Source organism: Glandiceps talaboti, chromosome 21 (genome assembly GCF_964340395.1).
Source record: "Glandiceps talaboti chromosome 21, keGlaTala1.1, whole genome shotgun sequence".
Taxonomy (NCBI): Eukaryota; Metazoa; Hemichordata; class Enteropneusta; family Spengelidae; genus Glandiceps; species Glandiceps talaboti.
In genome coordinates, this window is record NC_135569.1 from 9,635,370 (window position 1) to 9,662,127 (window position 26,758).

General features: G+C 35.4%; 1 protein-coding gene across 1 annotated transcript in view; it reads left to right on the top strand.

Moving 5' to 3' along the window:
- The first annotated feature begins 2,089 nt into the window (after positions 1 to 2,089).
- LOC144451382 (rho guanine nucleotide exchange factor 10-like) overlaps positions 2,090 to 26,758 on the top strand; it is a 39,819-nt gene continuing 15,150 nt past the window's right edge. Inside the window, exons 1-12 of the mRNA XM_078142208.1 lie at positions 2,090 to 2,430; positions 14,464 to 14,580; positions 15,736 to 15,992; positions 16,801 to 16,876; positions 17,489 to 17,661; positions 18,402 to 18,581; positions 19,609 to 19,725; positions 19,861 to 19,953; positions 20,621 to 20,791; positions 22,063 to 22,116; positions 25,316 to 25,407; positions 25,937 to 26,118. Of these exons, the coding sequence (XP_077998334.1) occupies positions 14,505 to 14,580; positions 15,736 to 15,992; positions 16,801 to 16,876; positions 17,489 to 17,661; positions 18,402 to 18,581; positions 19,609 to 19,725; positions 19,861 to 19,953; positions 20,621 to 20,791; positions 22,063 to 22,116; positions 25,316 to 25,407; positions 25,937 to 26,118 (1,471 nt within the window). The 5' untranslated portion in view covers positions 2,090 to 2,430; positions 14,464 to 14,504. The remainder of the gene's footprint in view (positions 2,431 to 14,463; positions 14,581 to 15,735; positions 15,993 to 16,800; positions 16,877 to 17,488; positions 17,662 to 18,401; positions 18,582 to 19,608; positions 19,726 to 19,860; positions 19,954 to 20,620; positions 20,792 to 22,062; positions 22,117 to 25,315; positions 25,408 to 25,936; positions 26,119 to 26,758) is intronic.

Here is a 26,758-nt window from a genome sequence, read left to right on the forward strand (position 1 = left end):
TGTGTTTGTAACTCAATACATTGCAAAAGATTAATAAAATAGGCAAAATGTTGTACATACAATGACAAACATTTTACACATTTTTTTTTAGCTTTTTGTACTGTAAAGAGTTTAATACAAAGAAAGACTTGGTCTGCTATTTCACAATATTTTTCAAGTAGATAGCAATTTATGAAATTGTTTTATAAATTAAAATCCAAAATAAATACCTAATTCTCATCCATATGACCACTTTAAGTGTCAGAGTCTAAAATATAGTACATTGTTTGTCTGAAAAGGCGTGTCGGGAAAAGGAATTTATACCGAAGATTGACTCTGTTCTTTGCATGAAAAATGGGGAATTTGGGTACTAAAATTTTAACGTACTAGTACACACAACATAATTTGATAAGCTTCAGAGCTTTCAACTGCAAACTATCTGTCTTGTTTACTCTATGATAAATGGCGGGAATCCAGGTGTTAATTCAGGTGTTCATTAACCCTTTCATGACTAGAGACGAGTTTTAAATAATATGGGGACCCAATTTATATGAATATTTTCATAATTACAATAATATTACTTTATTAGGAAGTAACATTTCTTTAATTCCAGTCTAAAATGAAGTTGATATATGCCAAAAACTTACATAAAACAAGAATTTTGTCCAAACAATTTTGGTGGGAATGTTTTCAGTAATGAAGGGGTTAATTATGTGTTGTCAAGTAGATATACAATTTACAATAGTTTATGTCTAAAATGGAAGAGGGAGACTTTCCTAGAAACTGTTTTGTTAAATATGATGACGTACGGTGTACTTAATAAAATCTTACATCCTGCACAGTATTGATTCACCTGTGGTAAACATAATCGTGTAGCAGTACACTTAGTATGGTGCAGTGCATCCAATCAAACTGATTTTTGGGTCCGCATCAGTGCCCCCAATGCAATCCCGCTTTCAAGCTGTTACCGTACTACTTCTGGATACAGACGACCACTAATCTAATTATCGGTATTTTAAGCCAACAACTGTCATTGAACATATTGTTGGTTGTGTGAAAAAAATTATTCAAGTTACAACTGTAGTGTGGTTTTCAACTAACTTGATGCACAACCGACAGACAGCAAGTTCTTGTGATTACCAATATTTGCAACTGTCTACTCACTACTGATGAAACACAAAAAAATATATTTCACTTGATGAGCCACAACAAAATATTATTTGTTTTTTACACAGCACACTTAGATGTTATTCCCAAATATTTTTCTTTGTTCAGCCAAGGAAAATATGAGTGACCTAAGGGGGCTTTGCCACTATGAGTCACTAGACGAGTAGTAACAAAGCCCCTTAGGTCACTAGTATTTCCAGCTGAATGAAGAAAAATGTTGGGGAATAATAGAATTCTACCTACGCATAATTATGAAAAATCGGGAAAAATAATGGTGATTTTGAACGTTTTATTTTGGGTATCGTAAACCAGTGACGTAGACACAGGTTCTTGTGACATAGAACGACCAGGGTATATAACCCATATTTTCTGTTCAAAGACAATAGCTTGGTTTGAGTATTGTAATAATGCAACACAAACTACTCTGCAGATATCGTATACTTGCATGTATCTCAATGAATAGAAGTTGCTTTCAGGGGAATAAATGTCTCAAGGGATGATGTCAGTTTGATACAAGTTGAAAGTATAAATGTATATAGAGTAATGATTTTCTGTCTCTGTGTTACTTACTCTCAGTGTAATCATGATGGAAGCACTAACTAAAAACATCAGAATTATCCACAGTGCAATTTAAATTACCTGTTTTATTTCCTTCGTAGGACTGACGTCAAAGGATTAAACGGTACACAGGAGGGTTTTCATTTTTATTCTGGAATCAATTTAATTTTGATAGCAACACAGCTTTACCGAACTAAAGGAAAGTCAGAGGAAATCAAAGAGAAGAAGCAAGCTCGCATTGGACAAACAAAGAAAATAGATCTTTTTGTAGTTGTCAGACTTGACGTTTGACCGGATTCGACCTTTGACCCAATATGGCTGACGCTACATCAGCAGGTTCAGGGTTAGGCATTGAAAGTCATGATTACGAGCTGCTGGAGCCAAGCAAAGATGAGACTAAACCGCTCACATTCAAAAAGAAAGCTATCAAGAAAGAAGAACCCTATTATTTCAGCGTTATTCCAGATCGACCCGAGCAAGAGGAGAGTGTATATGTGATTAATGATCCAGGTGATAGTCAAGAACAACGTGACAGTTTTAGTAAAAAACTTGACCCTGGACCTATTTATCATACTTTGACTCCAGACATTGATCTCGATGAACTTGGACCTGAAAGTCCGAAAAATATCGGACGAGTATCAGCTGATCACAGTCTTGTCGCTTCTATCATATCATCGCAAAAACAGTCTGAGAAGTTTAGTTGGACCGAAAATGTCTCTTATGAAGGTGAGTAAAAGATTTGATAAAAATGGAAGTACAACATTATGAAAAGTTGCAATGAAGAGGAAAAGGAATTCTCATACGGTGCTAATTTACTGATTGATAAATTTCATTAGTCAGAAGTTGTCTGATATGTATTGCTGGATTGTGGGTAATTTATGCAAATGCAGGAAATTCATGAAATTTGCATAATTCTAAAGTTCTCCTTTTGTAAATCATATAGATATTTGCTGAGCAGTGTGCCCTCTAATAATAGCCAATAATTTTGTTGTTGTGAGTCAAATGATAAAAACTGGCATTTCTTGTGAGTCACCACATAGTGAGAGATAGGAAAACACCAAATTTGGTGAGTCACTAGAAATTGTGTGCATCATTGGCACATTAAATTGGCTTAGAAGGCAAACTGCTGCTCAGAAACAAAGCTTGGTGTAAGCATCTGTCGCGTCGTTTCTGTCTATGTGTTCATAGCATGGAAAAAAAGAAAATGGAACATTTATTAAGAACATTCTAAGTTTTCAAATTCATATGATTGCAGTTCCAGGAGCACAAGCTGAGTTTATACAGTTCTCGTTTAATTTTTGCTGCATATTTAAAAGTCACTCATAGTATTCTACTTACTGAAGAGTACATATTACTTGCAATTAATTGAACTCAAACCTGGTACTAAGATGTCAGTTAGGATAGCAACATAGTGTAGTAGCGAGTCTACAGGTAGGCTACCAACTTGTAGTTTTTCGGCTGCAAAGAAATACACTCCTTGTAGAAAGAGAATTAAATAACAAAAAATTCACAGTGAAGTAACACATTGCAGTGAATGCCAAAAATAGAAGTTTGAAATAAATAATTAAAATAGAAGAAGACAGAAACACTTGTCTAGTATGCATGTCACAGCAAATGTAAAGGTTAAAGGTCAGCAGGAAAGGTCAGAGTGGAAATCTGAGATCCAAAAATGATGTGATAAAAGGTGATGTGATACGTTATTACTATGTAGATAGAGGAAATTGGATACACTGACATTCATTACTCTAGTGTATTCACTAATCTTTTACTATTCTTGCAACTGAAAACCTTCAAGAATTCATCTCATACTGTTTTGTCATATTTTCAAGTCAGTTATTTTACTTCACTTGACATATAACATACTAGTGTCATGTATATGTTACTGCAGACAGATCATTGTGAAGCAGGTTAGTGATTGTTGAGATTTTGTTGTTGTTTTAGAATACTGGTAATATGTATCAAAATCTGGATGAAATTGTTTGTTTTTTTGTCTCAAAATTGAACACAGAGAGCAAGATTTTTATGCAGTCAACTCAAATATGTTTTTGTCTTTTCTAGAATCTGGTAAAATTGACAGTAAGGTCTGGATGAAATTTGTCATTTTGTCTCAAACTTGAAAACACAGAGCAAGATCTTTATGAAGTCAAATGTGTTTTTGTCTTTTTTTAGAATACATGATAGTAAATTTGATGTATGAATCAAGATAGAACATTGGTTTCATCTTAGACAACGCTGCTAACAAAATGGAAAATTATGATAAAATCATTGATTTTGTAATAGCATAAGGTTTTAGTAACAAAGAGGGCAAAATCTCAGATAAAATTGTTGGTTTCTCTTAGTTTTCAGTTGAACACTGCATGAATGTTATTGTGTCTGGACTGTACAAAAAAAATGTACATGAACTACGATGTGGTCAGATGGAGGGGGGGGGGGTGCACAATAGATAGAACAGCTGAGCTGGCGGACAAAGTGAATGCCAACCAGTCACAAACATACACTGAGGTCAAGTGCGAAAAGCTATTATTTGGAAGGGAAAACATTATGAACTATAGATGTTACTATGTTGGTAAATACCAGGTGATGAGTATGGTTATTATATGTACTTGAGATTACCTGCACTAGTGCACACGCATACTAGTGGTATTTTCACTGCAGTGCAATACCGAAAACATTATTGCAGACCTGCATGCAAATGATATGCAAATGAGGATGCAATCATGTGTTCACTCTCTGTGATTTTTATGGAAATTTGCCGTTTTAGATAAACATATATAATAATGATAGAACACCATGCCATGTGAGTTCCAGTGTGGGAACTCTTGAGGTATTCACACTCGTGCTTGCAGTGTTTCACTCACTACGCTCGTAATAGTACAGGCGCAGAGAACACTGTAAGTACTCATGCAAATATCCCAAGTACGCCACACTTGCACTCGCACGTCATGAGGTTCAGTCATAATATGTGCAAAAAAATTGGTATGTGCATGAAAATGTGTGGTAGGTAGTGAATAATCAAATGCATTTGTATTCATGAGGGAAAGAAGCAACATTAATTCATAAGCCTTTCAGAAGATTAAAATGATTTCAAATTACTCTTAGGTGCATGAGTTGAATTACTCAGTACATATATACATATATATATATATATACGCCCTTGAGGTTTTAGATACATGATACAGAAAAGAAAATAAGGCGAAAAAGATGTGAGTTTGTCGAATAAACAGGGATCAGTTCAACTGCGGAAAATGCACTCTGACATGAAGAGAGGCCAGAACTTGAGGGGATTGTGTATAGATTCTATGTAACGAACAAAATTTTGGTTCCAATGTGAGGCACCATCTTTGTTTGTCATCCGCATACGGATATGTTTGTCGGTAGATTTAGAAAAAGCAAGCACATTTTGTTTTGCTCAAATCTAAGAGTCAGACTGGTTATATTATAGCTAAAATGATGTAGGCTTGGTGTTTCATTCATGGGGCATTGCACTCGCACGTCATGGGGTTCAGTCAGAATATGTGCAGAAAAATTGGTATTTTGCATGAGTGAAACACCAAGCCTACATCATTTTAGCTGTAAATGTCATTGCATGAGTGAAACACCAAGCCTACATCATCTTAGCTGTAAATGTCATTGCATGAGTGAAACACCAAGCCTACATCATTTTAGCTGTAAATGTCATTGCATGAGTGAAACCCCAAGCCTACATCATTTTAGCTGTAAAAGTTTCCTATGTGTACACTTTATTCAACCATAATATAGAATGGGAAGGTATACATGTAGAAGACATATGGTACATTCAGATCAATTTTACCCGGCAGCCATTCACAACAACTCGATTTACAGCTTCCTAGACTTACTTTGTGGTTAACGCATCTCAGACTAAAGCTAGCTTTGCATCGATTATCGTACATCAGCACCGAATAATCAATAAAAGACTGATTTGAAAGTCATAACAGGAGCCTACACTAGGTACAATGAATGCTGTAGATGTGATCTAAACAGGAAGTGATGTCATAAGAGTGTTCTCCAGAGACTTGTGGGTGACGTAGGCCACTCTATGCTGTCATGACTAGAATACAGTTACTGTTCATGATTGATTGTGTTCAGTTTGTGAGATCAGACAAGACCAGAAGACATTTGAAATGGTTCACAAATATCTTCAAGAATCTTGTTTTTGTAGTTTGGAATATTTCTTTACTTGTATTTGTGATATTTTTTCAGACGAGGCACCAATATTTGGAAGACTAGTTCGGTTTTTCGTCAGATTTTAATTAACTTAAGGAGTATTGCAAATGTAGTCCTTGTACAATTTATACTTGATGAGGGGTAGCATCAAAATCAATGTCATGGCAACCACCTAAATCTAAATCTGTTTTTGGATCAATTCTGTATTATGTCAACTTTAGGGAGATTTTCTTGAAACTTAAAAAAGTAAAAATAAAGTATGCATATATGTATGTATTCCACCTCCAGAGTCAATGTATACAAGTTAGTGTTCATCTTCAGAATTGAGAGCTATAAAAAGTGACTGAAATAGCCACCTAAATCTCAATCTGTTTTTCAGCTCAATGGTTTGGAATACTATTTCTATTAATTTGTCATCAGCTTAGCTGAGATATTCTGACATTTCGTAATAAAAGACCGAAAATGGCACACTATTTATGTATTCCACCTACATGTATAAATATAATGATTATATACATGTAGTGGACAATGGTTACAATCAGAATAGACAGCCATAAAAACAGAATGGAATAACCACATGAATCTGTTTCTTGAGTTTATATTTTGGAAGAGATATATATGTAGTTCTAATTCTTATTACAGTAACTTTGGGGACTTCTTAAAGAGTGAAATAAGATGTATTATGTAATCCATCTATAAATGTACAAAGGACAGGGGTTAGTCTCAGAATTGAAAACCATAAAAAACAATGGAGTAACCACCTAAATTTAGATCTGTTTTTCAACTTAATGTTTTGAAAGACTTTTCCTAATTCTCATAAACCTTAGGAAGATGTTCTTACAAGAGTTAAAATAGTATATTGTATTCATGTATGCCACCCACAGGTACAACTGTGAAAAGGACAGGGGTTAACATTAGAATTGAAAGCCATACAAATGACAATGAAACATCCAACTTAATTCCTTTCTTGGACTGGAGGAAAGATAATCAATATAGGGCAATATTGATAAAATGTGTCAGATACCTGATTTGATTTAAAAACCTTACCATCCATTAAAGTAGCCGTATGGATAAGGATTGAGTACATATTTTGGATTTTTTAATTTATAACACAATTTTATCACGGCTTTGTATGTGAAAAATAAATGTGAAACAACATTGACAAAGTCTGTGTATTAACTCAATACATTGCAGAAAGCTAAAAAAATGTGTACAAAGTTTGATATTGTACATACAATAAAAACATTTTACACATTTATTAATCTTTTGTAATGTATTGAGTTACAAACAAGGATGTGGCATATGGTGCTTCACGTTGATTTTTCAAGTAGGAAGCCATGATAAAATTGTTTTATAAATTTAAAATCCAAATTAAATACCCAATCTTCATCCAAATGGCTCCTTTGATAACATACATGTACTGTGAAAGGAGAAATGGTCTACTGCTTTGCTATTAACTTAAGTGCATTGAAAACTTCAAAGGAGAAAAAATTGATAAAGTAAGTCATTTATCATTACATGCAATAACTTATATCTTTAATAGATTCTATAAAAAGTCTCTTGTTATTTTGTTATGGCCATTGTGTAATGGAATGAGGTCCATCATTAAAGTCGACAGATTATTTAGTTGCAGAGGATAACGATTGTGAAATGAAGTTATTACAGCAAGATTTAGATTTGTGAATGAAGGAAACCGCCTTTTTGTATAAAAGAAACTATTATCCACCCATCACTGGATAACTTTATAGATATAAGTTGAAAATAGTCTGGATGCCAACGTGGTTTCTAACTAAACCACTGTGAGTGGAGGTGTAAATGGTAATGATACTGTATAGGAACTAGACTATGTGAGTGGAGGTGTAAATGGTAACGATACTGTATAGGAACTAGACTATGTGAGTGGAGGTGTAAAAAATGGTAACGATACTGTATAGGAACTAGACTATGTGAGTGGAGGTGTAAATGGTAACGATACTGTATAGGAACTAGACTATGTGAGTGGAGGTGTAAATGGTAACGATACTGTATAGGAACTAGACTATGTGAGTGGAGGTGTAAATGGTAACGATACTGTATAGGAACTAGACTATGTGAGTGGAGGTGTAAATGGTAATGATACTGTATAGGAACTAGACTATATGAGTGGAGGTGTAAATGGTAATGATACTGTATAGGAACTAGACTATATGAGTGGAGGTGTAAATGGTAACGATACTGTATAGGAACTAGACTATGTGAGTAGAGGTGTAAATGGTAACGATTCCATATAGGAACTAGACTATGTGAGTGGAGGTGTAAATGGTAACGATACTGTATAGGAACTAGACTGTGTGAGTGGAGGTGTAAATGGTAACGATACTATAGGAACTAGACTAAGTTGAAGATGGTGATGAGAGCAAAATAGAATTATTCCAGAGAGATTTATAAACCACTGAGGACTGGATCAGTCACATTCATCTACGTTATACCTATAACCCTGGTATATGTATAGTACCATAATTATTTCTGTATGGCAGTGATTTTAATACTAATGTTTATATAGACAGGACTGAAAAACACTGGGCCTAAACATATATGCTGTGTACTCCAGCCTGTTTTTAAGTGGAACTTTTTGCTAAAGACTTTTTTTTACTTATTTCGCTAGAAAACAAAAAACACAAAAATAAATACATGTAGTGATTAAAATACCTTCTTGGACATAAACACAATGTACCAGTCTGGTAATTAGTAAAAAATAGTCTTTGAGAACTAGCTGAAGACTGTAAAATCGTAAAATTTTCTAGTAGTGAAAATATCTAGGTTTACAGTACATGCAGTATCGATGTAAAATGGTTACCACATATACAAATAAACCTAGTGTCTTCCAGGTATGTTAACTTATTAAAAATGCATGTAATATTACTATTAGGTGAGTTGTACATATATGTATTTATAAGTTTCTTTTGAAAGATTTCTAGGAAATAGTCATCAAATTGTAGATTTTCTTGAAATATTCATCGTTTGCTACATAATCTAGATAGATAGATAGAATACATATTAAGACCCGAGGCTGTATATATAGGTAATTTTACAGGCAGCCATATTGTCATGACTTCAGTCAGCTGTTGGGAGATTTGTATGCTGTGGTGAAGGTAGCCAGTTTCCTGACTGATTGATTCGATCAATCAGTCAGTCTGTGATCATTAATATTTCATACAAGCAGTGTAAACTTTACAGACACTACAACTAACAAGACAGTCAATTCCTGACTCGTATTCATTCAAATACAGGTGTAGTATATCTTTTTAATAGTGATTTTTGTGTCTTGGCGATATTACTGTTTTTCTGTTAGTGTTTATAGATCCTTGTTGCAGGGGAGAAAGTGATAGAGGGGTTTGGGTGCTGAAGGAAGGAAAGAACATTTAAAGGGAGAAAGTGAGATATAGAGATTGGGATAAGATGCTGCTTACTTAGTTATCCAAAGGTACAACACATGTATTAGAATTAGTATATTAACCAATATGTGTAACATGATGTACGTGTACAAAGTTGAAAGCTGAAAGATTTCACCTGTAAAAATGTCGGTCTTATTCAAGTTGCTATTGGTGAGGGGATGGGGCTGAGTGCTAAAGGAGATGGAAATTAAGATGAAATGCCAAAGTTATCTGACGGTGCAACATGTGTATTAGAATTCGTAATTTAACTATTGTACTCAACATGGTGTACAGTGTTGTAAGCTTAGAGCTTTCAACTGTAAACTGTCTGTCTTATTCAAGTTGATATTGGGGAGCAGTGTGCCCTCTAGTGATAGCCAAATTTTGTTGGTTGGAACACCAAATTGTGGTGCAGAGGGCACACTGTTGGGGAGGGGTAGGAGTGGGAAGGGGTAGGAATGGGGACAGGGATGGTTGTTAACGGAAACAGAGATTCAGATTTGATTGGATATCAACAAGCATGCTCCTTGCCATATTTGGCCAAAGTTTGTCATGGCATGACATGGAAAATAATTGCATTGCATTGGAATTGATACTGGGTATATGAAAATACTTAATATCTACCCATGAGACATAACATTATTTGATCAGCGGATAGCTTGTGATTGCAAACTGTCTTGTCTTGTTGAAGTTGCTATTGCCATAGTTACCAAAAATGGTATGAAATGACATTTTGACGTACATGTAAAACGAGATTCAGGAAAAAACTAATTAGGGAACATTGAAAAGGGAAATCTTATTGATTGGTATTTGCTGTTGCACAGTAATAAACATTGCCTAACAAATTTGGTAATATTAGGATTTTTCTTCACAGATTTTAATATTACAGAGCTCTTTCACAGCATACATTGTAGGAAATAAATAATAGTGTGATGACAAACACAGTTTTCAGGAGACTAAACTTATTGAGTTATAGCGGAGAATCTTTTTTTTTTGACAGGTTGATTATTTATAAGTCCTACTGTTACCACCTACAATATAAGTTGTACATCATACATGTATAACCCCGAGGACTGAGATAGATAGATAGATGTGTTACCGTGTGTACAGAATGAAGTAATGAATAATGATCTGTGTGCCCTCTAACGATAGCCAAAGTTTGTTGTTGTGAGTCAAAATGATAAAAACTGGCATTTCTTGTGAGTCGTCACCACATAATGAGAGATAGGGGAACGCTAAATTTTGGTGCATCACTAGAAGTTGTGTGCATCAGTGGCATGTCAAATTGGCGTAGACTTGAGGGCACACTGCTAATGATCTAGTGACAGAGGGTTGGACACATGATAATTCTACCCAGTCACATGTTATTAACCACCTCTCACTAGATTATTTTTATCTTTATTATTATTATTATCAATCATCTGAAGAAGTGTCCAGGATAGAATGTGAAACTGTCGCCATTCAAAACAGCAGCAAGTCCAGTAGGATATAGATTGTAATTACTTGGTTATTAACTTCACACATGTACCTGGATGATGGAGAACATTCATACATGTGTACAATGTGCTCATGCATGCATTGTTCATATATTTGTTGTCATGGTTACAAGATGTCAAAAAACCCAGTGGGTGTTTCAAGTTATTTTTTTGGTGTGTTTTGAGTGGATGCTCCTATCTGATTCCATTTATCTGTGATTTTGTGTTAAAATACAATATATTCCTAATTCACCAGAATTACATGTACATGTGCATGTGTATATGTTATATATGCTAATATTTTATTATTCATACAATGTAAGTCGTAAATACCGGTACTGTCATATTCATTTCTATATAGAAGTTGTGTATTCTTCAGTATGATCATGCACATATCAGCTGACATAAACAGACACTATCAACACGTGTGTACACACACGCACATACATGTACACACGTCACGTGCATTTACACATCATACATATTCAAATTCACTTATATTCATTCACATTCACGCACACACACACACACACACACACACACACACACACACACACACACACGCACACATCACATTATCACTACCATGCTCGCACATTCACTACCATGCACACACATGTACATACAAACAACATGTATGTACATAATACACACATACGTGTATGCATACATGTACACACAAATACATGTACATTTCTAGATGTGTATAAATTTGGTTATGTCACATAGGAAAGATTTAATCATATCTTGATTTTAGGACACAGACATCATAGTCAATTTTGTAATACATGTATATTTGTACATTATTGCCTGCTGGATACAGATTTACTTGTCTGTACACTGTACAGTTATATGGAGGTTTTGTCAGATATAGATTTATTGGTATGTACAGTAGTAAATAGAGGTTTTGTTGGATAAAAATTATAGAAATCTGCCTGAATTGTCTCTGTATGGGTAGTCGTAACAGTATAAAATCCGCTTGAACTGTCTCTGTATGGGTAGTCGTATAAAATCCACCTGAACTGTTTCTATACATGTACGTATACCATTACTATCATCTGTAGCAATATAGATGTACAATCAATCTAGAACATCTCGATCTGTGACTTGAAACGTATTCAATTATTGATTGAAAGGCCTTACAGACATTTCAGTTAGTGTTTGTAAAAATGGAACTCTGCTTGTAGGCATTGTTAGTATTCTATGTATAAGTGTTGTTTCAATCAATCTTCTCTTAATATACAAAAAAAGTAATTATTTTCTAGCTGTTCGTTTTCTACAATATTCTCGTCAAACAAACAAACACGATTGCAGGAATTTTTCAATTCATGCAGTCTTGTGTCGTGACATCCACTTTCTAATTTTAGAATACTTCATTTGAACTGCTTGATTTCATTTCAAAATTATACTTATAGGAGACTCACTATGTACAGTAGTATGCTGCAGTAAATGTACATGTAGTTCTGAACTCAGGGCATAAATAATTCACCTAGTATACATGTACTTCGGCTAAACCACTCGGCCTTCTTCTTCTGCTGTCGTTTTGTATCTGATTCAGTGACTTGTCATATGACTGCAGGAGTGTATTGTATATGTTCATTTCCTTGTCCCTGTAACTACGGTAATGAGGACAGTTTCCTTTTAAATATTCTCTATGGCTTCTTTCACTCTGTGTTTAGTATAGTGACCTTTACATAGCATGCAATAACCTTGGTACTTTTAGAGGTGATAGAGTCCAGACTTCGGTTTGTAAAACTGCTGACTCACTAGTCACAAAAAGATTGATTTGTTTATTAGCTGTATGGACATTATAAACATGTCATCTCCTGATGTTGCCATTATTTACCGATCAGGGAAATGGTCACATTCAAGTCACTAACACTAGAAACAACAACAACTTGAGAGAGAATTCTACTTGTAATGATTACAAACAAGATATTTTTTAGAGCTGAATGACTTTGTGTACTTTGTGATTCAAATGAAATCGAGGACCATTTTCTTTTGAAATGTGATTTTTTTGCACACCTCAGGTCAAATACATCCCATTATATTTCGATAATTCACAATCCTTTGAAAAATTTACACAACTGTTGTCATGTGATCAAGTGGATGAATTACAGAAACTTGTCGCTAACTTTATTTATTACTCATTAATGAATCAAGACAGAACAATGAGAAAGAAATACTAAAGACTTATTTTCACTTATTTCAGCTAGAAACAAAATTGCCAAAACTAAGTAGTGGCTAAACTGCCTTCTTGTACATAAACACATTGTACTAGTCTGGTAATTAGTAAAAATATGTAGTAACTAAAATGCCTTCTTGTATATGAACACAATGTACCAGTCTGGTAATTAGTAAAAATATGTAGTGACTATGCCTTCTTGTACATAAACAGAATGTACCAGTCTGGTAATTAGTAAAAATATGTAGTGACTATGCCTTCTTGTACATAAACAGAATGTACCAGTCTGGTTATTAGTAAAAATTAGTCTTTGAGAACTAGCTGAAGACTAAAATTAGAAAATTTTCTGGTGGTGAAAGTATGTAAGTTTACAGTATTTTCAAGTATTTGTATTTTTGGTAATGGGATGGCCTTTGATTACAATAACATGACTATTGACAAACTAAAAATGTATATTATAATTTGACAGCCTACCTGTAGACTCGAGGGCGACTGTCACGGCACTATGCCACTATCCTAACTGACATTTTCGCTACTGTTTACTGAACAGTAGCGGAAATTCAACAATCAAAATGTTACTGTTAGTTAGGATAGCGGAATAGTATAGCAATAGTCGTTCTCAGGTTTACAGATAGGCTAGTAGTTTGACAGAAATGAACAACTGTGACATAACTGAAGTGAAATGGACTACCGGTCTGCTACATGTACTTTAAATACAAAGCAGACAGACAGTACAGCAGTTGAAAATTAAAATGTAATTTATGTATCTAGGACAGTATGAATGGTTGAAAGTTGTCTGAAGGAGACCGGTAGTTAACATCACACCCACACAGCATGTAAATGTACATGTGGGTGTAGGTGTACACTACATGTATGGTTTCATGCACGGGATATACATATTTTGTTTAGTAAAAACTGACATATGGCGTAACCACAAATCGGAGAAGTCAAATTGTTTCATATGAGTAGCACTTGACAGGCACCATTGACAACGATATAAATCGACAGTGAGAAATCCCAGACATAGGGGAACATCAAGTGAACATAAACCTGCTAATATTTTTCTAATCCATTCAACAGAATCGGGAAATATCCTGCAACAAAACTCTTGCTCAGTATTAAAGATATGGCTTAACCACAAATCAAATACAGACCCAAGTCAAATTGCTTCATCTGAGTAGAGCTGACAGGCATCATTGACAGCTAAAAACCCCACAATGTAGAACTTTTTGTGAAAATAACATCACTAAAATCTTCCTAATCCATACAGCCGAAACTGAAAGTACTCTGGACAAAACTCCTGCTTAGTAATCGTTGAGTCAGTGCAGTAAGGTCGTGTCTGCCCATACAATTGCATAGCAGATACGACCTTACTGCACTGACGCAACATATTATAGACTGTGACTTGTAACAATAACACATCTTACTATGTAACTTGCATCCATCTTGTAATAATTTTCTAGAGTCGATGTTTCAATGATAATTTTTTTGTATATTACAGGACACGGTTTTGAGCCGTCACAAGATGTAAAATTGTTTTCCATGGCTGGTTCTGATTCACCTGGTGATGCAGCGTTATTGTATGAGGATTTAGCCCCTGATATGGTGGCTGAACAAGGTACTGTAAATGTACTGTTTGAGAATTTACAACTATTTGTACTTTACCTAAAATGGGTTCTTTACTTTACGAATAGAATAGAATAGAATAGAATAGAATAGAATAGAATAGAATAGAATAGAATAGAATAGAATGGTAGGGAAGGGAAGGGAATGGAACGGAACAGAGTAGAATAGAATAGAATAGAATAGAATAGAATCTTTATTGCATCCGTTAAGAAAACTACATATCTTCATAGAATTTTCTGCAATAAGTGTTTGGTGCTAAAACAAACTAGTAAATATATCAACTAGAGTAGTAATAGTTAAAAAAAACAAAACAAAATATGGTTTATATGAAAGTGTAAACTTTAGGTTAGATAAATGTAATATATAATATCTTTTAACTCTGTACAATGTCTTTCCTTTTGATAAGTGCTGATTTTAGGAAAGTTGTCAGTGCCATAAGTATTAGTCTTTGATCAGAGTTAAAAAGAGTAATTTTGTTTCATTGTCTAGTTCTTTGAAATTACCTAGACCACTGATTGCACTTAGTCTGGTACACATTTGTTGTCTCTCAATATTATAGTTGTTGCATGTTGTGATGAAGTGTATTTCATCTTTTATGAATTATTTTGGCTATGAACCTCCTCAGTACACATACATGTAGATAATAATTCAAAGAAATTGATGAAAAAATAGTAAAAAATACATTGACTATACGAAATTGAATGGCTTGTGAAATGCTAATTAATAAGGCCTAATAAAAAATAATTGTTTGGTTCTGGTTACCTGACCCCACCTAGTTTTTCACTGCTGACCCTAAACGTTTTTACGTATTCGAGAAAAAATAATAAAATTGCAAAAATTGTGAAGTCTCACGAGAAATAGTGGATGCAGAAACTGACATCAACATAAAAAGAAAACAGTTCATCCAAATATGTAATAGCTGTACATCTGATAGGAAGAAATAAATAACACAGAGACCATTTGGAAAACAATGGAAAACCTGAACAAGACACTCATGCATGAAAAAAAATAAATAAATAAAAAATCTACCTCCCCACCTATTCTAAAATTGAGTGTAATCGGAACAACACAATTGTTAGGCCTATTAGGCCTAAGCAAAGATCAGAAAAATGAGTAAAATTTACTAGTATTATTTTTATTTTGATAGGTTTCTTTATTGATGATGAACTCCTGTATGACGACATTCCGTCACACAATTTTAGTTTTGGAGGAGAAACCGACTCTTTGTCTAGTTGGGGTTCTGATGAGTGGGACAGGTCTGATGAAGGTGAGAGTGGTGTTGATAGTGATGTTAATAACTACTTTGAAGACACGCCACAAACACCTGGTGTGAGTCGTCACCAATCTACGATTAAAGGGGAGCATGGTACACCTGGGAGGAGTCGTAAATTTGAATCCACAGAGGTGAGTTTAATAGTATGATGTGTGTATGTTATTGGCGTGACCGGAAAATGGTACACTTGTGCTATGCTATCGTGTGTGTGTGTGTGTGTGTGTGTGTGTGTGTGTGTGTGTGTGTGTGTGTGTGTGTGTGTGTGTGTGTGTGTGTGTGTGTGTGTGTGTGTGTGTGTGTGTGTGTGTGTGTGTGTGTGTCTGTGTGTGTCTGTGTCTGTGTCTGTGTCTGTGTCTAGGAGGGGGTGAGGGGTGGGATGAGTGTATAACATTCATGGCAACCATGACCACACCCATAGCAACAATTGAACATAAGCTATCAAACATCTGACCAGGTTTTGTAATAAAGTATGTTTCATCAGATACTTCAAAACACAGATACCTACAACACTGACGGCAAACATTGCGACATCGGCTCACAGCACAACAATTCAAGTATATAAATTGAGACAAAGAATAAAAGTACAAACAAACACATTCATCCAAAATTCCAACCCACACCTGAATGGAACTCTTGTGCAGCAGAAACAGAAACTGATATGACAAGTTGAAAGTTTGACAAAAAATAAGAACATTAACACAACTGCAAAAGTCGTAGGTTGGATCTGTACGATGCTTGATGCAACTGCTAATATTGAAACATTGATGAACGGAACCTGTTACAAACTGGGAATGTAAACAAATGAATTGGATTGATAACACTTGACAGGTCAACATGGAAACTGTGAATAGTGTTTTGATGAATTTCACTAAAACGAGGCTGGCTGTGGTCTAGGAATAATTAAGAATTGACATAATATTGTGTGCATTGTGTTGTCAGCTTCGTGATGATGATGGGGTTCTTAGACTGTTGGACTTTCGTAAAACAGCACCTGACAAACAAGACGAAGATAAAGGTATGTGTCAAAGGTTAAAATTAATTCATTAATTCTAATTATGACAAGAAATTATTTTAAATTTTTCATTTTTTCCTTCGAGTTGTGTGCCACTACGCCACCTAACGCCATCAAACAGACCAATTGACTAAGCCTGTGGGTTTGAACAGGTGAAACGTTACTCATAAGAAATTAGACCCCATGGATGTAGTACAAGAATTAATTATTACTAAGTTGAGAGCCTCTTTCTAGGGCTCATGGGAGATGATGGTAAATTAATTGACATATTTAGCCAACAGTACATAACATTTTAAGGGTTAAACCACTGTCTCTCTGTCTCTCTGTTTCTCTGTCTCTGTCTGTCTGTCTGTCTGTCTGTCTGTCTGTCTGTCTGTCTGTCTGTCTGTCTGTCCCTCCCTCTCCCTCTCTCTCTGTCTCTGTCTCTCTTTCTCTCTTTCTCTTTCTCTCTCTCTCCCTTTCTCTCCCTCTCCCTCCCTCCCTCTCTCTCTCTCTCTTTCTCTCTCTCTCTCACACACACACACACACACACCCACACACACACACACACACACACACACACACACACACACACACACACTCACTTCTATAATATTTGAACCTTTCACCAAACAGAGGAGGAAAGTCCATACATAGATGTAGCAATCTGTGACAGAAGACACCCTCCACCACAGCTACCCCCAGCACCTGAAGGACTGAGTAAAGAAGATAATTTAAGAAGACATATTGTACAGAGTATAATTGACAGTGAGAATTCCTATGTCAAGACATTGACCAGACTTATACAGGTAAGACTTTATATTCTTACATGTCTAGTAGCCCCTTGGGGGTGGGGGTGGGGATTAGGGGGTGGTTGGAGGGCTTGAATTGTTTTGGTAAGTCAGGATATTATCAGGAGGCATTGACTCACAGCCTACAGTGGTGTTGGGGATTTTTTGCTCTTTAAAAGTATCTTTCCCTACAAGGTGCCATGTAATAAAGTAATGATTTGAAAATCTGGTGTTTTTTTTCTAAATCAATTATTAACTTGTTCTTTTGCTGGTTTTAATAAACCAGCTTTACTATACTGACTATGATTAACCTTATTAAGTATTTATGAGTTAGTTCTACTAAGCGCCCTCAACCTGTCACCTCCCCCCCCCCCCCCCCCTCACCTTGAAATATGACAAAGGATGATGATTTATTAATGTGGACCCTCCTAGTTGTTCTAAAAGCCCCAGTGGACAAAGTTTGGAGGGGGAGGGGGAGGGGACTATTACATTGAGTCTCATGTTCATCCATCGGTGTCCACCTGTATCTCAAACATGCATGGGTCAATTTCAACCAAACCTTCCACAAATGTCAGGTGCTATTTGCATAATTTATGCATGTCACTTTGTTTCATGAGTGGACCTTTTTAATAATAACTGAATGATGGCCATATTTGTCATTAAAAAATTCAGAATGTGAATTAGTAAGTAGCAATGTTAGGGGGCTATGTCTGTAACGATGACTTGTTATAATATTGTAATGTTGTTTATTCCTACAGGACTATGAGAAACCTTTACTGGATAGTAGCCCACCAATTCTTGAGAGAGAGAAGGTTGATGTCATCTTTAAGCAAGTTAGAGCAATACACCAGTGTCATAGCATATTTCAAATTGCACTAGCAGCAAAAGTTAAAGAATGGGACGCAGTGCAGAAATTGGGAGATGTCTTCGTGGCCTCAGTAAGTATTTCATAAATAAACTGAGTAATGTCGTAGAGGGCGCCCTACTGACGCCTAGCATTGATGCTTGCAATACTGCCCTCTATTGACAAAGATCTGACTAAATTTTGTGTCCTACTGTAAGAAGTACATTATGCCAAAAATGAACAACATTTGTTATCACACTTGCATAAAATCTTTAAAGTATGTGAATATTTTTTTCCTTCCACTTACACAGCAAGTATTTTCCTTAGTACTAGTAATATTTCCACCAAAAGAAAGAAATATTGCCAAATTTGTAGTTGGTTGAGTCAATCACCAAAAACCTGAAATATTATGTATGTATTGATCATTGATGGAAAAAATATTCAATGAGTAATGGCCATTTGATTGAAGTTGCAGTGAGTGTAAACATTGAGAGGTCATGAACTGTAGTGGAAGGTACATTTTCTGTCCACCTGGTAGCTTTCCTTGATGTAAGCAAAGTACATATCAAATGACAGGTGGTCATAATTGTTTTGAAAAAAGCTGTATAGTCCAGCAACAGTCTTCCCACTGTTGATTGCCTCAATGTTATCAATTTCCAGACTTGACTGTAATATGCTAATAGTAGTCAAAGAGAAACAAAGGGGTGCTAAATCACAGGTATAACCACAGGTGGCTACAGATTGAACTCAGGCCAGCTTTGAATATCTTCAGCTGCTCATGTATTTCAATCATAGACCCAGGTGGAGGGTCTATGTTTCAGTGTGCCATTCTCTTCAGATGTGTGTATTTTCAATGACAGGTGTACTAATTAGTATTCATATTATACACTTAGTAAGTCCAAGAACAATAGAATATTTTGTAGTAAACATTCTGCATCCACTCCCTTCCATTGAGTCCACCATAAGGAGGTCCCTGGCAAGCAGGATTTATAAACTCAGTCTTTTCTGATATTTAGGGTTGTCTAATTCCCTATCATTCAGTACTCGCAAATTTGTGTTGGTACTGGCAGCCTACAGTACTAATGTCAATAACTACCATGGTATTATATCATACCCTGTAGTTTTCCAAGTCCATGGTACTGGCTGCCTACAGTGCATACGTCAATAACTTCAACACAGCAATGGATACTGTCAAGAAATCTTGTGCCAGTAAACCAGCATTTGATGAATTCATCAAGGTAAGGGCACAGATATATTTATGTTTTCAATTTTATTATACGTGCAGACATTGATCTGTAGGTGATAAATAGTTCAAATCGTATGTTTGGGACTTTGATTTTTAAATTGTGAATTTTCTTGGTCTAAAATTTCAGGATAGACAAATGAAGAACAGTGATAGAATGGATCTACAGGGTATGATGTTGAAACCAATCCAGAGATTCCCACAGTTCATCTGTTTACTTCAGGTACGATGATGTCTTGGACTATTGGGGTGGGGGGTGGGGGGGGGGGATGGGGTATGGTAGTCTAGTTCCTGATGACCATATTTTGATTTTACTACGTTATCTTCACACATTACGTCTAGTCAATCTCGTTAGTCAAGAACAGAATTCTGTGCCCCCCACCACACACACACACACACACACACAACATTCATATGAACATGATAACGTTGTCGGGTCTCCACTTGATTTAGTTTAAGCAGACTGCAGGTGGAGCATGTGGAGTTCAGTTGGATATTTGCACTGATTTTACGGTGTTGACCCAAAAACCAACTTTGATTGGATTTATTCTACCATATTACACAGATATGTCTAATACCCACAACTGATTCAATACTGTTCAGGGTATATGACATTAGGCCAAAGAATTGTTTCTGGTCGGACTGAAGTAGGGAGGGTTATTTTTGTGTTTCCCCGCGGATCTACAGACTGCATGAGCTGGACAAACACACACAAAAAGACGGATGCAGGGTATTTAAGTGACGCATGTGCTGACCAGAAACAATTCTTTTTTGTGCCTTTGTGTAAGTTCCTATATCTAAGAAAATATTTTCAAAAACACATTCAGTTGAAGTCTTAAATCCACATGTTACTTTGATATAGCTATTTTCTATGTGTTGTCATTCTGTAGGATCTCTTGAAGCATACACCACAGGGTCACCCGGACAGGATGTCTTTACAACTAGCTCTAACCAGACTAGAAACATTAGCTGGAAGACTGAATGAAAGGAAAAGACAAACAGAACAAAGACACGAAGTCAGACAAGTCCTGAAAAATCTCAATGTCAAGTACTCAACCAAGGTGAGTTAGTAAAAAAAGATTACTTGCACTGATGTGTGCACATACTATATAGTGGCATATGCGCTGCAGTGCACTACACATGTACCTGTGATTTCTTGCACCGGTGTGTATACATACTAGTGGTATTTTCACTGCATTGCAATACATATGTACCAGACATACCAGTGGTATTTTCACTGCAGTGCACTACACATGTACCAGAGATTACTTGCACCGGTGTGTATACATACTAGTGGTATTTTCACTGCAGTGCACTACACATGTACCAGAGATTACTTGCACCGGTGTGTATACATACTAGTGGTATTTTCACTGCAGTGCACTACACATGTACCAGAGATTACTTGCACCGGTGTGTATACATACTAGTGGTATTTTCACTGCAGTGCACTACACATGTACCAGAGATTACTTGCACCGGTGTGTATACATACTAGTGGTATTTTCACTGCAGTGCACTACACATGTACCAGAGATTACTTGCACCGGTGTGTATACATACTAGTGGTATTTTCACTGCAGTGCACTACACATGTACCAGAGATTACTTGCACCGGTGTGTATACATACTAGTGGTATTTTCACTGCAGTACACTACACATGTACCAGAGATTACTTGCACCGGTGTGTATACATACTAGTGGTATTTTCACTGCAGTGCACTACACATGTACCAGAGATTACTTGCACCGGTGTGTATACATACTAGTGGTATTTTCACTGCAGTGCACTACACATGTACCAGAGATTACTTGCACCGGTGTGTATACATACTAGTGGTATTTTCACTGCAGTGCACTACACATGTACCAGAGATTACTTGCACCGGTGTGTATACATACTAGTGGTATTTTCACTGCAGTACACTACACATGTACCAGAGATTACTTGTACTGGTGTGTACACATATTAGTGGTATTTTCACAGCAATGCAATACTGAAAACATTAATGCATATTATATCTACATAAATTATACATGATGTGCAGTGAGTGTTCCTTTTACATGAAATCCTGTGAATGCACGGCATGTTTTTTATGGAAATTTGCTGATTTAAATAAACTTAATTAGTAAATGAACTACAGTAATCAGTTGTAATATCCAGCTTATGAACTAACAAACAAACAAACAAATAAAGAAGCACACAGACAGGGTCAAAAATTTAACCTCCATCACTCTGGAAAAGTGACGTTGCTCATGTTACATCTATTGCATCTTTGAGTATGAATCATTTGATCGTTATGGTTACAGTTTCCTCTATATTGTTTCTAGGCAACCACAGCATCCAACAGATGTCTAATAAGGCAGGATGATATGTTACAAATCGTAAGTTTAATATTTACATTTAATTTATTTAGACTTACACATTTTTGATTTGCGATGATTACACCATATCCCCAAATGATTACAACTCTGGTAATCCAGTCTTCAGTTTACTAAGATACCGGCAAACTAAATCTATTGTTCTTCAATGTGGTAGATTACACAAGTGGGTGATAGCGGTTCCTCTGTTGTGCAATTCTAATCACCCTGTGACCAACATAGTGTAAACACTGAAGTCCCAAAACAGTAAATTGCAAGTTTATGGCACTCTAAATAAACCAGTTTTCAGAGACAACTCCCTACTGAGACTATAATTAAACCAACATCCATTCAATAGCTTATCACAGTTGTATCAACATGTTGTGACAATAGTTTTAGTTTGTGTCTATCTTAGAAAACCAAAGGCTAATACATGTATGTGGTGCAGCACTGTGCAATGAATAGGCAAGTAGCACCAATAATTACAAGGAGTCAAAAGATGACTTCCAGTGCAAATGCACATGTAACTATATAGTCAGAAATGTGTTCATGTACATGTAACTGTATAGTCAGAATTATGTATATGAGTAACTACAGGAGTCAAGATGTTTTCCTTATAACCATATACATATATGATAGATTTGTTTGTCAGTTTCACTTTTCGTTTTTGTGACTGTACGTCAATTTTGGCACTTTTCCCTTTCTCTACCTTTTCGCTTAGTGTATTGAGTTTTATTTTACATACTTTTATCATTTTGTATGATTGTTAATGTAGTAATGCTTGAGGGCCTCAATAGAAAGAAGTGTTTCACTTACTTTAGTACTGTGACACTTATTTGAGCTATCCTGAATAAATCTATTTTATTTTATTATTATTATGCATGTCAACACTCACTAATGTCATGGTGATCTGAAACATTGTTACTGTACAGTATTCTAATTCTCTATTCTATGCATCTCTGCTATCATAATTAAAGTGGCACTGCCTGTAGCTGAGACCCCATTTTAATAGTGTACACAATTCAATACAGAACACACCCTAAACCTGATTTAGCACAAATGTGACACAACATTATTCACTGAAACCAACTTGTCACACCGTGCTATGTTATCTATTTATTTACTTCTTTGGACAAAGGACATATTATCTTCATGTTTTTACAACAAGTAGTGGTTGAATATACACAAAGAAGATTGAAATCAAGAGTATAGCATTTCTTGATTTTATTAGTAACTAAAATATTATGTCATAATATATTCATACACATTTCTGATTAGGGCTATTCATATTTCTAGGCTTGATACATAATTTAGTGGTTGGAATAAGATAAGGCGTTGTTAAACAAACGTAACCACGAAACCCACAAACTTACAGACTGTGCCCCTTTAATATAACTGTGGATAAAAAAATAAGCCTGAGGGTATTATTAACATGTAAATATGTCTGAAACTCTTTTCCTGTCTGTTACCCACAAACTTATTTCTGTGATGTGTTTGTTTCATATGAAATGTGATTACTATGTATGCTATCAGCATGATGTTATTAATGTCATTGGTGCATGAATATATGTTATTGTTTGTATCTTTTCTATTTTCTTTTTGTGTTTATTCAGGATGATGTAAGTGTTTTCCTGCCTGTGAAACCCTACCCAATAAGATCAGTATATGTTTTAATATTCCCCAGTGTTTTCATAGCCTGAAAGATCCTGTTGTTGTTTACGCTTATATTGTTACTATTAATTTTTTTTTTAATAGTAAACTTTATTTCGGGAGAGAGAAAAGAATGCTAAAATACTCATGAACATCCCATAGATAAAAAAACACAAAAAACAGCATTTTTAAAACCAGTAAAACTTAAAAAAAGATAAACTGACAAATACATACATGAGCAAATACAAGCATTTAAAAATATAACAAATCTCTATACAATTTTAAAATCCCTGAATAGACATTCTCGCAAACCAGAGCTTTTATTTCTTCCACCATACTGCGAAATAACGGCCTTTTGACGTGTGCCTTGGACGGTGGCGTAAAAGAGGCCGTGGATTACGATGATGTGAATAGAGGATTGTATCAGAATTAAGCACTGCTGAAATGAGACTATTATAACTATTTCTAATATGTTCAAAAAAATTATACGTTAGTTTTTGTCTTAACGCTCCAAAAGTGGGGATTTCGTTCTGCACAAACAATAAGTTAGCACTGCAATCTCACAAGTAACCTATATACTTGGTTATCGAGTGATTATATAAGCAGACAAACAACAGGTTCTTTCAGGCCAGTGTTCTCCACGATATGAATGAAGTAACAAGGATGCCAAGCCCCCTCATAATTTCTGATTTGTCCACTCAAAATATTGAAAGTTTTCCCTGAACAAATAAACAAGGATGCCAAGTCCTCTTGTAAGCTATGAGTGCTGTCTTGAAGTAGTGAAAATTTTCATGCACAAAGTAACAAAGCATTCAGCTCTTGTTTACTTCATAAGTGCCCCCTTGATGTAATAGAAGTTCTCCTTGAACTAAGAAACAAGGGTGTCAAACCCTCTTTTCATTTCTAAATTGTGAGTGCACACTTGATAGAATGAAAGTCATTTCTTAACAAAATAACAAGAGTATCACTCCTTCTTGTAATTTGTTAGTGCCTTCTTGATACATGTACAGATTCAATGTATATTGAAAAATATCATGTATTCCAAACTTTATTCAAAAATTGTACAAAACACAGCTACATGACCCCAGATTCCCTTTGTATAGCTGTCAACTCCATGTACAAGTAACAACTATAGGGGGTATTATCAGTTTCCATAGTTACCCACTGTATGTACATGTAGCAACTATTGAGAGTGTTATCAGTTTCCATAGTTACCAACTGTATGTACATGGAACAACTATAGAGGGCGCTATCCATGTCTAAGCCATCCTGTGAAACATTCTAAGGAGAACACTGTTGTGTGTTTATAGAAGTGGCAAATCTCATCTAAGATTAATAACTAATTATTTGTGTAGCATTGTCAACTTAGAAAGTTTGCACAATCTTAAAATGAATGTACACTAGATTTAAAATAATTGACAACTTTTATTTTTTTTTAAATACACGACTTTGAAAATGTATTTTTGTTGACATTTATCAAAATCAAAGTATTGTCAAAAACATATTTGAATAATCTGCTTTCAAATTAAGACTTGAGTGAAATAGTTGATATTTGTTGTTTCATTTTTTTTAGTCCTATAACAGTGTTGGTGATGAAGTCAAGATGGTAGAACGTCGTATATTTATGTTAACAGATCTTGTCATATGTGCCTCTGTTATACACAAGTAAGTATAAGTAGACCTAATTTTGAATTTGAAATTGAAATTTATTTCCCTCCAAAATAACATAACATACAAGTAAGAAGTAAAGATTAACATCCAAAAAAGAAAACGGTCAAAATAGAACAAGAAGGTTGACTTATTCTCAGTACCTGCAATAACATTTTACCTCATACTAGAGGGTTAAAATAGAACAAGAAGGTTGACTTATTCTCAGTACCTGCAATAGCATTTTACTTCATAGTAGAGGGTCAAAATAGAACAAGAAGGTGGACTTTTTCTCACACGTGCCGATAGGTAATGCATGTGGCATGGAAGTTATGGTGTCAACCATGGAATCGAATGGTTGTTATTTTTATGACACACTGAGGTAGTAATATTCTATATCAGGTACATAGAATTGACATTTACAATGTCTAATTATTGGTATTTGTAACAATTTTCAGTAAATATATTGTTGATTGTCCAAAAAAATAATACCCAAGTTATACCTAGTGTAACTTCAATAATTCTTGTTTGTTTCTCATTTCTGTAGATCATCAATGTCAAGTACTTATGATCCAGTAGTACCCAAGTATAAATTAAAATGGTCTGTACCATTGATGGAGGTCGAGGTAGCTGCCTCAACTGAAGCAGGACTGTATTCCACAGACAAAGGACCAGCTAGAACCACGTTGACTACTACACCAGGTAGTAAAAGAAATATCTCCAGCAAAGGTCAGAACACATCATTGTCATTACTAGGAGTTAACAACATTGTAATGTACTGGTAAACTAACAGACACATACATATAAGGACTCACATACATGCACAGGAACCAAGTTACACATAGGTAGACATTTACAGGGAAAGAACATTGATATACATACATAGGAAAACATTCACATACACAAATACACAAACACAATATGGATACACTCTCACATGGAAACACCTGTTACAACAAAAGTGCCAATTAGCTATTAGACCAATGGGCATACATATCCACATACACAGGCATAAGGTTGCCTACCAAATATTCACATCCACTCACCTCTGTGTGTGTCTCTTACTTTCTGTCTCTCGATGTCTGTCTGTCTCTCTCTCTCTGTCTGTGTCTGTCTCTCTCTGTCTGTCTGTGTGTGTGTGTGTCTCTCTCTCTCTCTCTCTCTCTCTCTCTCTCTCTCTCTTTCTCTTGCACACATACATGCAAATCATAAACATACAATCATAAATTTCACAGACATCACACAAATAATTCACTTTCATTTAATAACTAGATTTAAAATTAATGTGATCCATGTATCAAAGGAAGAGTATCACACCATATCTTTACACTCAGTGTTTGTCATATTGCATATGAGCACTATTTTGGTG